A 13,328-nucleotide genomic window follows, 5' to 3' on the forward strand; every position below is an offset into this window, starting at 1 on the left:
TTGCACATACAAACAGCATGCCTACAGCATCTCAGCCGCTTCTGCGGCCACTATGTTGTGTGAGTACTTGGAACGAGGCCTTGAGAGGGTGAGGATTTTCACCCCACACATCCTGAGCACAGATGAGCATTAGCACATGATCCCTTCAGTTGTGTTTTCATACTTCTTTAAGTGTGAAATGTTGTGCTAGAATGGATGGCTTGCAGGTTTTTTTTTACTTCTGTTCCCTGACTACTTCAAGAGCTAACTAAGGGTTGGGGCCACATCTTTGGTTCTGCGTGCTTGGGACTATGCCTGGAACATAGATGGCTATCCATTAAGTCTGAATTTGAATCTTCCCTCAAAGGTGTTTTTGGTTCCAAGAGTCTGTGGAAGAATTCCCCCTGTTTGTAGATAGCTAGAAACCACCAGAGGAAAGAGGAAACTTAATTAGCCCACCAACTGCCTTTCGTGGGTAGCCGGGAGTTAGGGGAAATACATTTTCTTACGTTATCCACAATAAACACTTACAAAACCATCTGGCGTTCCAATTTCAGAATGCCCACAGTCTGCCTTTTTAGAGGGAAGATGAAGCAACAGCTTCCAATGGTTAAAAAACATGAGAACAATTTGGGTTACGCCATTTTCTATAACTTATAAGCCTAATAAAAAAAGAGTCAAAGCTATACACACACGTTATGTAGCCAAGAGAAGTGGAAACGTGTATCTTACTGAATTAGTGGAACAGTATTTTATTCTTTTCCACATAAAATTGGAATAACTGTCATAATAGTGTCTGTAAAGATGGACAGCGTCGAGGGTGAGGAAACATGACCAAATAACTTTCTTGATTTTTATCCCTAGGAAATATGCTCTCCTATTGATCTTGGCTGAAGAATGTTTATTGACAAAAGCATTTTTCTTCTTAGATAGTTCATTCTGTGTTGTATTTCTTAGGAAATGTCATTGTTAATTCGGGCACACAAAATCTCAGTCTACTGTTGTGTGCATTATAAGAAGTAACGCCAATGCAAATGAGTCTTGTCTCTGGAACATATGGTAAAACATTTGGATATTCCGTTTGGGCCAGATGTTGCCAGTTCTGTAACGGATGCTCGATAAGTATTGTTGACTTATTGTGCATGTAGGACACAAGGAAGAACACTTAGGGGGATTTATAAATTCCTTAAGTTACCATAATGATTCCATGTAACTTTATGCCTCTATTTTTAATTGCTATACTGCTGAAGATTGCGATTTGGTTTTCTAGCAATCTATCTTGAGATATAGGCTTGCTAAGTAAAAATGTCAACATTTTTAAGATAAACAAAAGTCCTCGTAATCTGATTTTCTTCCAGTCTTATTCCCAAACCTCCTCTCCTTTCAGTTTCCTCTATTCTTCCCCCTCCTCCAGCCCTTTCTTGGCTGGCAGCCCATCTAATTTTCCAAGTCTCTTTGAATGCAGGGCACAGTGTGTGGTCAGCCTTGCCCTGAGGGTCGCTTTGGAAAGAACTGTTCCCAGGAATGTCAGTGCCATAATGGAGGGACATGTGATGCTGCCACAGGCCAATGTCACTGCAGTCCAGGATACACAGGGGAACGGTAAGGGGCATGCTTGTATTTCTCTGATCATTTGTAAAAGACATGAAAGCAAAGTCGGAGGGCCCAGGAAACACATTTGACATCTGTGTCTGTGATGGTTCCACCATATTCCAGAGCAGTGGTTCTCAGCCTTCCTAATGTCATGACCCTTTCATATAGTCCCTCATGTTGTGGTGACCCCCAACCATAAAATTATTTTCATCGATACTTCACAACTGTAATTTTGTTACTGTTATGATTCAGGTGACCCCCGTGAAAGGGTTGTTCGACCCCCAAAGGGGTTGGGACCCACAGGTTGAGAACTGCTGTTCCAGAATCATCTGCTATCTGTAGGACATCAGTGTATGTGACCAATTCCATTCCAACTCAATGCACAAAAATGAAATTCTAAGCAACAATGCAAAGGGTTATTAAATAAATAAATGAACCTGAAATGGCAACTGTTCAGAAGCTATGGTGAACGAGACATTCTACATAATTGAGTGTTTAGGGTGCACACTTCAAGTATTCAAAGTTTGTCTCCACTTAGACTTAGAATTATTTGTATGATATCTCTCTCTATCTCTCTCCTCTATCTATACAAGATAGTCAGGATAAGCAATCCCAAAGAGATAGCGATGGTTGACTAAGAGTTTTCAGGGGGTAGATGTAAGGGAAGGAGTGTGTGTGTGGGTGGGGAAGCACTGAACCAATAACAACAGGGACCGGGGAATAGCAAGGGTTCTAAAATTGACAGTGAGGAGGGTGTAGCATTCCTGGTTGTGTTTGATCAATTGGAATGTATCCAAGAGGAATTACTGAGGGTGAACGATGGGTAAACTTGATAGTGGGTCAGGAGGAAGGAAAAGAGGAAAGAAGAAGAAGAAAGTAAAAATTACATATAGGTATAGATATAGATATGTAAGTGTAATTGTATTTGTCTATATATGTGTAAACACAGCAATAGAAGCAGATGGACTTTGGACCTCTACTTAAATCTTACCTAAGTACAAAAATGGCTTGTTCTAATAATGTGGTATTGTATGATACATTCCTGACATGATCACTGAAGACAATATGGGTGCATAAGCAAATGTGGTGAAGAAAGCTGATGTTGTCTGGCTATTAAAAGATACAGTGTCTAGGATCCTAAATGTTTGTAGTTAATCAAGAGGCCATCTACAAGGAAGCAAAAAAGCCTACATGCAAGAAGGACACCAGTCTGTGTGATCATGAGGTGTTGACAGGAATGGGTATCTGAAGTTCAAAAACAAACAATCAAATGGATGTGAAGGAGCATAGACAAAGTGGAGACCCCAAACCCACTTTAAGACAATTGGGCAGTCCCTGACAGAAGGGTCAAATGAAAAGGTTGATAAATCCAGGGTGCAGTTTAGCACTGATGAAAGACCTAACTATCCTCTAGTTCTTTAACATTTCCTCCCCGTACTATTATGGTTGTTGTTCTGCCTCATTAATCTTGTTAGACCTGCATAGGCTCATTCATATGATTAAGATTTTCAATGCACAGAAGTCAAGATAGATAACCCTTCAGAAACAGTAAAGGGGGTAATGTCTCCCTGAGGGTATGGGAAGAAGGGTAGTGGGAGGAGGAGCTCTAGCAAGGATGGTTGCATAACCCCACTCAAGGGGAGTGAATAGCAGACTTGTAGGTGAATAGATGAGTTGGATGGGGTAAGATACGACAAAAAAGTAAATAAATAATAATTTTTAAAAGCCTTTCTATTTTAAACATCTTGGATACAATTATTTAAAAATGGCATGCATGCTCAAGTACCACTGAGCTTCTGGTAAGTGTGATGGAACTATTGATAAATGGACAGTAGTGATGGTTGTACAGCAGGATGAATGCAATTAATGTCACTGTATTCTACATGAAAGCCTGGTGAAATGGCATGTGTTTGTTATATGTACTTACCACAGTGGAAGGAAAACATATTTGGGACATGAGGTTGCCTTTGTAAGATTCAGTTTTCTATTAATTTTCCCAGACAGTGTATCACGTGGTAGGTGATAGTAGCATGATCCACCACGTCTTACAGGGTTCACTGGCTTCTCAAGAAATAGGAGCAAATGGCGGTGCCCCCATGGGTCCTACATCTACTGTTTTGGTTGTTCTGTACTAGATGATAAACTGCTGTCTTGGGGCTACTTATCCTTATTCAATATTTCTAATATAGATTCCTTGTGTCCTGGGAGATTAGATAACTAAGCTCATTGGGCCTTTGTGTAAAATTAAAGAAATGAGACTCAAGAGATAGAAGAATCTGATGGTTAAGAGCAAATATTCTGGAGCCAGGCTTTCTATATATGTCTTTGAAAGCAGATGGTTACAGTTATTTAATAAATGAGTATACTAAAGCAATTGGAACAGTGTCAGAGCCTACACATATTAGCTATTATGTTTGATTGTTGGCTATGAATTGTATAAATATTAAGAATTAATAACTATGAGGGATGTCTGTGAAATAAGAATGCCTTCAACATTTTCCCCTCTTTCATAAAACTGTTCAAATTTTATGAATTTTCATAAGGTGCTAAGTACTTTTCTTTCTGGTTTTTCTTGAACTTTCTTGTCAAATTTGATTTGTTATTAAAAATCACAATGAGACTAGATTCTTATTTTAACTAAAATTTTTTGGGAATTGTTTAAAAATTTTTGAATTATTAGTTAATCCTAATATTATTTTTAGCAATACTTGAAGTATTTGAATATAGAATCATGTCATCTATAAGGAAATATAATTCAATTCCTTCTTTTCAATATTTTGATAATCATTTAGTATTCATTTTAATCTCTAAGTTTATGTTGGATAATGGTGAGTCTCCCCACAAAAAAGGAAATTCTTATATTGTCCCTACTGTTAATGGAAATGATATCCGTAGTTTCATGTTTGCTATTGATTTTGATTTGACTTCTTCATGCTTATGTAGTTTTTATTTTTATTTTTTATTAGGATATTTTGCTCGCACTGTTCAACTTACTTAAAGACCTCTCATTGCGTGCGTTTGTGTATGTGCGTATGTGTGTATATGTGTGTCTGTGTGTGTGTATGTTTTGCCATCAAGTCAATTCTGTTTCAAAGCAACCCTATACAACAGAGTAGAACCACTCTTGTGGATTTCCGAATCTGTAAATCTTTATGGCAACAGAAAACCTCATCTTTCTCGCATGAATCTGCTAGAGGGTTTGAACCGCTGATCTTGTGGTTAGGAACGCAATGTGTAACTCATCATTGTGTCCCCAGTCCTCATATATATTGTTTCAAAAAGTTCATGGAAAAAAGAGCTCTGGTGACACAGTGGTTAAGAACATGGCTTCTAAAAAAATGTTCATGGAAAATTCTATTGTCTTTTCATTTCCATTTTACCACGAACCTTTTGAAGCTTCCTCATATTTCCGTTAGTGTTTGGATGTTATAAATTCTTGATACTTTTAGTACATGATTTATATGATATGTAATTGGCTACTTCAAAACTCTGTTTGATGGACTTGCTGGTTCAGGTTGTATTTGGATAGATGAGAATGTGCGGTGAACTCGGAATCCCTTTGCCATTAACATTTTGTTAGAGATGATGAGTCAGGACAGAGAGGCATGAGGCCAAGGAGCATCCTAAATAACATTTTTAGATAGCATTTTAGGACACTAGAATTTAAATATAATACTTCTCTTACTTTCTAGGGGTTCAAGCCTCAACTTAGGGGCAACACAAACAGACAAGCAACACAATTTCAGGTGAACTTGAGAATGCAGCCAAGGAAGCCTACGAATCAGAGAGAGAAGGAACGTGGCAGGGGAACGTGCCTTCTTGATTTGCAGTTCTTGAAGCTCATGCTTTCTGATGAGCCAATCACATGCATGCTGTTTTTAATTGTGTCCTCTCCATTTGTGTTGCAGAGTTACACACACACACACACACACACACAACTTTGGATGGAAGAAAATGAGTTGGCTGTGAGTGGCTTGTGGCAGACCATGTGGAAAAAGAGGCCTGGAGAGGCTGGGGTCTTAACATTTCCGCTGTTTTGAGAAATCAGCATAACTTGATCACTGAGGTTAGGCTGCAGGGCTGCTGCTTAAGAAACAGGTACCACCACAGGCCGCTGCCAGCAAAACATTGCCCGGATGTGGCAATGACCCCACCAACCAGAGGAAAGGGAAAACACAAAACAGGAACATTGTAGGCAGGCAGAGCAGCCCAGAAGATGCCCAAATAAAAGGACTTGGGGTTTGTGGAAAGGGCATTATGGTTAGGAAATGTAGTGTGTCTCAAGGAGGGGTGAAAGCAGAGGATAGTTTTCTAGGTCCTCAACAATATCCTACATGAGAGCGTTAAAAATGGGTTTATGAATCTAATGTGAGTGGTGGTGTGGTAGAATCGCTCTTGGCCTTTGGGGGCTGCAGAATGGGGTCCAGCAAGTGTTGCTGCAGAAAGGGAACTTGCTGCATAAGGGTCTCTCAAGGGGAGGCCGTTTTAAAACGGCTGTGTTCTGTGTTACTCCAGAAGTGAAAGCAAATGGGGGGAAAGCATCAAAAATAAGAAATAGTCAAGGGAATTGAGAGAAGGCAGCACTGGTTTACAATGGAAGAAAAAACTATTTCCTGTAACTGTAACTTAAAAAGTTGGATCTTTCCCAATGCCTTTTGTATTTCCCCAGAGCAGCAGTCCTGGATGTGAGAATGGCAGGCAGTGGATCCACCGACCCCATGTTTAACAAAGAATGTGATTTGTTTGCACTAAATCATGGCTTAGGCCAACCATTACTCTTCCTCTAGTGACAGACATGTACATGCAAGGGTGCAAGAGGGAGCTGTCTACCACGCCCACCCCCATGCTAACTTGCTTCCTTTACTTTGAGTTCACAGTGCGATGCAGATAACAACCAGAATGGTATTCAAACAAGTGGGCGGCTCTCATCAGTGAGGCAGTTGGAGCCTCATTTTATTAGTTCCTCTCCCCTTTATGCTCATCCTTTTCCCGACTCTGGGACTTTATTTCAAACAACAACAAACAATAAACCCAGAACTTCCATAATTCGCCTGTGACCAGTATTTATTGCTGTATATTTATGGCTCTGAGCCATCTCTGAAGAAAATGTATTTCCATTTCACTGATTCCTGAGATAGCTTGTTTTTTTAATAAACAAACTTCAAGTTACACAATCACCATTAATTAAAAGCCAAAAATTCCAAAAATTCATCAGGAAATGGTGCTTCTTTTAGAGAAAGGGGCTGAAAGGGAGATGGGTCTGCTTGACAGAGACTTTGGTGTCAGTCGATCAGAAAGGCATAAGCTACTTCATAATTATATTTATTTTCAAGATAAAAATGTCTACTTCTAGAAAGCTATCCTACCATTTTGGTTTAGTAGGTGGAAATGGACCTAGCTATTATTGTTAGGATTCCCTTACAAATGCAACATTTTCAAAAAGAGAGCAAGCGAAGGGAAGAAAGAGATATTTTGACTAGAGCTCACATGATGGCTATTTTAGTCCTTGAAAGTAAAATTCAAATGACTTTTTGCCATTTATAACACAAATTAGCACTATGTTTAAGTACAGGCTAAAAAGGTAAATATGCATTTTCCTTTTCTCTGCCAAGATACAGATAAAATATACGCAATGGTTCTCTGTAATTTAGTAGCAGGTTCTCTCCCAGACTTCCCATCTTATACCACACGAAACCACGTTTAGGGCCATGCTTTTAATTGCCTTAAAATCATGCAGGCAGCCAGAGCGTAATGTTTGGGTTTGTTTTATATCCCTGTATGAGAGAGAAAGTGAGATTATTTTACCATTTTCTTTCTTTTTTGGCGTTGCTTTGTAAGAAGGTCTGAATACAGAGTTTGAAAATTTGCCTTGCCAGCCTCCAGCAAAAACCACAAGGAGACCAAATTACTGTACCTCAGCATTCCTCTGTTGAAATGTTACATCTTTAAGGAGTAAACTAAGTGACTTGGCCTCATAAAGCTCCTGACAGGTTCAATAGAAAGAGTGCCTTTAAACACACACACACATACAAATTTCTGTTCTGAAATTTAAGGCACATATATTTAATTTTATGTTAAAAATGAATTCAATTACTCCCGAAGTTTTTGTAATGGTTGGTTCAAGAGTCGATTGGGAGAATTTGTCTCTTGGAACAAACATAGCTGAATCCACTGCCCTTGAGTTGATTCCAATTCATAGGACCCAATACCTAAATAGGGTTTCTAAAGCTGTAAATTCTGGTGGGATCAGATAACCTCTTCTTTCCCAGGTCGAGCAGCTGGTGGGTTGCAACCACCACCTTTTGGTAAGCAAACCAACCCCACCAGGGCTCAATAATATGTTAAAATGTCTGAAATCTGTGAAAGAAACCTTAGCATGCAAAGGAACAGAAACATAGCCAAGATTAAACATGAGTGTCAACATGAAAGCCAAGAAAATAAAGCTACAGCTTCGCATTTGCGTTATATTTCCATGACTGGAGAAAGTATAGACAAATTACAGACTGCCACTAATGTTGGGGTAATTTCCTGTCCCTTTTTCTTGGGGTCATGCATTCAGCATCAAGATGCTTTATCCACAAGCTTGTCACTGTCTTTTATTTTGGTTTTGTCTTGATTTTATTTTGGGTTTTTTTGGTGTTCTGTTTTCTTTCAGGTCTCACGCTATTACTACCACAGAGAAGTATCAGAAGTCATTGCATTTTAAACGGTTTTTTATTGTAAATCAATGTGTAAGAAACCACATGACATTCCAACCATCTTCGCATGTCCCGTGTAGGGCCATTGTGTCCATCATGTTGTCCCCCCATCCCTCATACTCATTCTCAAAGTATGACATCAGCCTGAACAGAAGCAGCTCCGTGTCCCCTAAGGATTGAGTGCTTCGCCCGGCCTCCCTCTCACGAACCCCTGACCACCACGAATAAACTTTGATCGATTTCATACACTCACCTGTTCTAGATATCTTCCCCAATACTTGTTCTTTTATGACGGACATACTTCACGCAGCATCGTGTTTTCAGGGAGCAATTAATTTTATTGCTTTTCTTACCTATAGCTGGACGGTTATTAAAATATGATCAAGTCCAAAAATAGTTTCTAAGTGATATATGACGAAGCCATTCTGAATGAACGCTTATTTTCATCCGGCATGCACTAACCTGTCTTCTGCGCTTGCCCCCTGCCGATAGATGCCAGGACCAGTGCCCAGTTGGGACATACGGGGCTCGCTGCAGCGAGACCTGCCGGTGCGCCAATGGTGGGAAATGTTCCCACGTGAGTGGGGCATGCCTCTGTGAAGCAGGCTTTGCGGGCGAGCGCTGCGAGGCACGCCTGTGTGCGGAGGGGCTCTACGGCATCAAGTGTGGCAAGCAGTGCCCCTGCCACCCGGACTTCACCCACAGGTGAGCGTCAGCCTCCCCTCAGCACCCCATCCAAGTGTCATCTCAGTGGCCGGTATTTATTTGGGAAGAGAGAGGGGGATTCCCACGTCGAGGCCCTTCCTGTTCCTGGGTCCTCATGGTCAAGGCCCACCGAGGAAATAGAAGACGTTTGCCCTGAGTGAAGGTCCAACACGGGACATTGGCAGATACTAACTTCTGTTCTCTATTCACGGCCACTGACGATCTCTATTCCTATGGAGAGTTACGGACTCAGAACCCCCCCGGGGCGGTTCCTTGATGTCCTTGACAGTGGCTATGAGACCGAGTCCACTGGATGGCTGAAGGTGGTTTTGTTGGTGCAAATTAAATTTGCTGAGGTTAATAGATTTTTTCCCTGAGCGATCTTCTGCGACATTCTCTTACAAGCAAAGATGCAGCAAGAGACCAGGGCTTACTCCAATTTGAGCGTGTACAAATAAAATGCCGCATTTCTTCACTTGACAGCCCACCTGTTGAAGAAAAGGTCATAACGAGGAAGTGTATCAAGGGAAGTTACATGTGGCTGTCACATGTGAAATACGTTTTCAGAATTGATTACTCTGACCGAGAACTCACATGGGTCCTTGTAACTCAAAAACCTCTCCAAGAATTTAAGAACAGGAAATCCTGATCCCACCTGGCCTGCCACTGAAAAGATCTTCCTTCCTTCCCCTCCCTTCTGTTCCTCCCCCAAGACCAGATGCCTACCTCTTCCAACACAGAAGGCAGCTGCCCTTCGCAGACTGCTGGGGACGGGAGTGTGGCAAACTGGAGTGCAATCCAGATGTCAGAGTTATTTTCATTTGCACTCAGCGCAGATGTTACTTCATTTAGACTTCTAAACAACAGCTTGTGGTCACAGCCAATCCCAAATGCAAAGAAGTTAAAATGTAAACAGAAGTGTGTGCTTGGTCTTTGCTTTAAGAAAGAAAAAAAAGAAGAATGGATTGTGTGTGTGTGTGTGTGTGTGTGTGCACGCGCACGCGCGTTGAAATGAGTGTCAGTGAGGATCAAAGACGTGCACAAGTGCATTTTCAATGTGTCTCCACTTTGTAAGCCACTTCAGTTAGGCAACTTTGGATTACCTTCACTGGAAAATGTTGCAACTCTTGAAATACCTAGTTTAGAGAAGCACTAGGGAGAAGAGAGGAAGAATCTCTGTGGGATTACTTTTGAGAAACAGAGCAATTTTCCAAAAATAAGGACTAGCAGGAATTTAGGAAAAGTTAAGAGTTTGATTGTCTTTCTTTCAGTGTAAGGTTTATCATAACTGAACATAGGTTTCATGTAACAAAATAGGAATCTTTTGTTTAATTAAATACTTTTATTGGGGACTCATATCTCATTACAATCCATACAATCATCCATTGTGTCAAGCACATTTGTACACATGCTGCATCATCATTTTCAAAGCATTTTCTTTCTACGTGAGCTCTTTATATCCACTCCTCATTTTCCCCTTCTCTCCCCTCCCCTCCCTCCCTCATGAATCCTTAATAAGTTATAGATTATTAATTTAATATTTTAAATCATCCTCTGCTGCCCTTCATCTCACTATTCTGTTTTTCATTCCCCTGGGAAGGGGTTATATGTTGATCCTTGTGATCAACTTCCCCTTTCTACCCTCACCGTCTCCTTATCCTCCTGGTATCTCTATTCTCATGGTTGGCCCTGAGGGGTTTGTCTATGCTGGCTTCCCTGTGTTGCTGGCTCTTATCTGTAGTAGTGTGCATGTTCTGGTCTAACCCAATTTGTAAGGTAGAATTAAGGTCATGATAGTGGGGGGAAGGAAGCATTAAGGAACTAGAGGAAAGTTGTGTGCTTCATTGGTGCTATCCTGCACCCTGACTGGCTCATGTCTCCCTTGCGACCCTTCTGTGAGGGCATGTCCATTTGTCTACAGATGGGCTTTGGGTCTTCACTCCACGACCCATCCCTTTCACCTTGGGATAGGAACTTTAAAAAAAATCATTTTATTCAGGGATTGTACAGCTGCTATTGCAATCCATACATACGTCCATTGTGCCAAGCACGTTTGTACATTTGTTTCCCTCATCATTCTCAAAACATTTGCTTTTTACTTGAGCCCTTGGCATCAGCTCCTCATTTTTGCCCTCCCCTCCCCCATGAACCCTTGATAATTTATAAATTATTATTATTTTGTCATGTCCAACACTGTCCAACGTCTTCCTTCACCCACTTTATTGCTGTCCATCCCCCAGGGAGGGAATTACATGCAGATCCTTGTAATCGGTTCCCCCTTTCTGCCTCACCTCCCTCCATCCTCCCAGTATCACCACTCTCACCACTGGTCCTGAAGGGTTCATCTGTCCTGGATTCCCTGTATTTCCAGTTCCTATCTGTACCAGTGTACATCCTCTGGTCTAGTTGGATTTGTAAGGTAGAGTTGGGATCATGAAAGTGGAGGGGGAGGAAGCATTTAAGAACTAGAGGAAATTTGTATGTTTCATTGGTGCTACACTGCACCCTGACTGGCTCTTCTCCTCCCTGAGGCCCTTCTGTAACTCTGCACTGCCCCTCATTCTCAGTGATATGATTTTTTTGTTCTTTGATGCCTGATACCTGATCCATTTGACACCTGGTGATCATGCAAGCTGGTGTGTTTCTTCTACATGGGCTTTGTTGCTTCTGTGCTAGACGGCTGCTTATTTACCTGCAAGTCTTTAAGACCCCAGATGCTATATCTTTTGATAAATGGGTACCATCAGCTTTCATCACCATATTTGCTTATGCACCTGTTTTGTCTTCAGCGATTGTGTGGGGAAGGTGAGCATCATGGAGTGCCAGTTTTAGAGAGCAAAATGTTCTTGCATTGAGGGAGTACTTGACTGGAGGCCCAATGTCCATCTGCGATGATGATGGGGAAATAGATCTAAGTGCATCTATTTATAGATTTAGTATTAAGGTCACAGATGGGTTTGGAACTTTTTATAAAGTAGTTTTATTGTTTTTTGTTTTTATTGGTGTATGCAGATTGGGCTTAAAATCAAACAGAGTACCAAGGGCTCAAGTAGAAAGAAAATATTTTGGAAATAATAATGGCAACATAAGTACAAATATTCTTGATACAATTGATATATGGAATGTTATAAGAGCTTTAACAGCCCCCAATAAAAGGATTTAATAATTTTTAAAAATCAAGCAGAGTAAATCTGTGCGAAGGAAGAGCTGTGCTGTGAGAAGGACTGGATAGGCCGAGAAATGTTCATTTCGTTGGAATTGGAAACCATGTCAATGGCAGAGCGCAAATCAGTAGTTATTTAATTGACACCAGTACTGTGATCATTTTGACATATACATAAGCATGTATGCTTTGATGGAGTATATGATTATTTGATAATTGTGTAGATTAAAATATACTTAATATATATTAACTAATCAGAAAATGTAGGGATTATTAGCCTATCAAGTATCTTCCTAAATAATAAAAGCTGTTTTTAACTACTGGCTTTTAAAGTATCCTATTAAAGACAGCATAATTTTTTATTCATTTTCATTGAATCTCAATTTGGGCTATCTAGCTAATTTTTGTATCTTGAACTTACATGTAAAATTCCTGGGAACATAAACTCCCTTTGAATCAAAAGACATAATTTTTATATTAGTTGAAGATATACTTCTTCATTTTATCATTTAATCAAGTAGATTGAAGTTTGCTATTTCAAAAGTTTGCTCATTTAAAATCTTTCAATATTACTAATGAGGTAACTAATGAATGCAATATAAAAAGCAAGGTTTAGGTAAATGTTGAATTTATGAATGTACAAATGGACATATTTTGCAGCTATATATCAGAGTGAGTAGGGGTTATATAAAGTAGCTTTCTCTTAAAACGTACCCCAACTCTAGTAGCTTAAAATTTAAAAAGGAGAGATGGGGGGCAAAATATGGAGGGTTTAACAGGATCTTGTTGCCGATTTCATTTCTTGAGATGGGCTGTGTAATATATATTTTACACAGTTCAGAGATTACTAGGGTTACTTTTATTTGCATATGTATAGTATGTTTCTTTTAAAACAAACAGCCATACCAAAAACCCTTCAGACTCCTTATCCCTCAAATCTAAATAATGGTTTGATTGCCTTTTAGAAAAGGAGAAAAAGTAAAAATTGAAATGGACTTGTGGCCTTGGAGTCTTTAGTGACAAACAAGCTCATCTCAAACTACATATATAAACAAAATGTGCTTATTAGCTGATGGGTTTTCCCCCTTTCCTATTGAGCTGGGCTTAGTTTGGTGGTTCTCTTTCTGGTCTATCTCCCTGTGCACAGAAAGCAGATCCACCAGACCAATTGGCTTTGGATCTCTTCGCTC

At 40.1% G+C, this 13,328-nt stretch overlaps 1 protein-coding gene across 2 annotated transcripts in view; it reads left to right on the forward strand.

The window, feature by feature from the left end:
- MEGF10 (multiple EGF like domains 10) overlaps positions 1–13,328 on the forward strand; it is a 197,169-nt gene that overhangs the window by 117,081 nt on the left and 66,760 nt on the right. For both annotated transcript variants that reach the window (XM_075541483.1, XM_075541484.1), the window contains exons 8-9: positions 1,445–1,581; positions 8,763–8,975. In XM_075541483.1, coding sequence (XP_075397598.1) covers positions 1,445–1,581; positions 8,763–8,975 — 350 coding nt within the window. The remainder of the gene's footprint in view (positions 1–1,444; positions 1,582–8,762; positions 8,976–13,328) is intronic.

Source organism: Tenrec ecaudatus, chromosome 2, assembly GCF_050624435.1.
Source record: "Tenrec ecaudatus isolate mTenEca1 chromosome 2, mTenEca1.hap1, whole genome shotgun sequence".
NCBI lineage: Eukaryota > Metazoa > Chordata > Mammalia > Afrosoricida > Tenrecidae > Tenrec > Tenrec ecaudatus.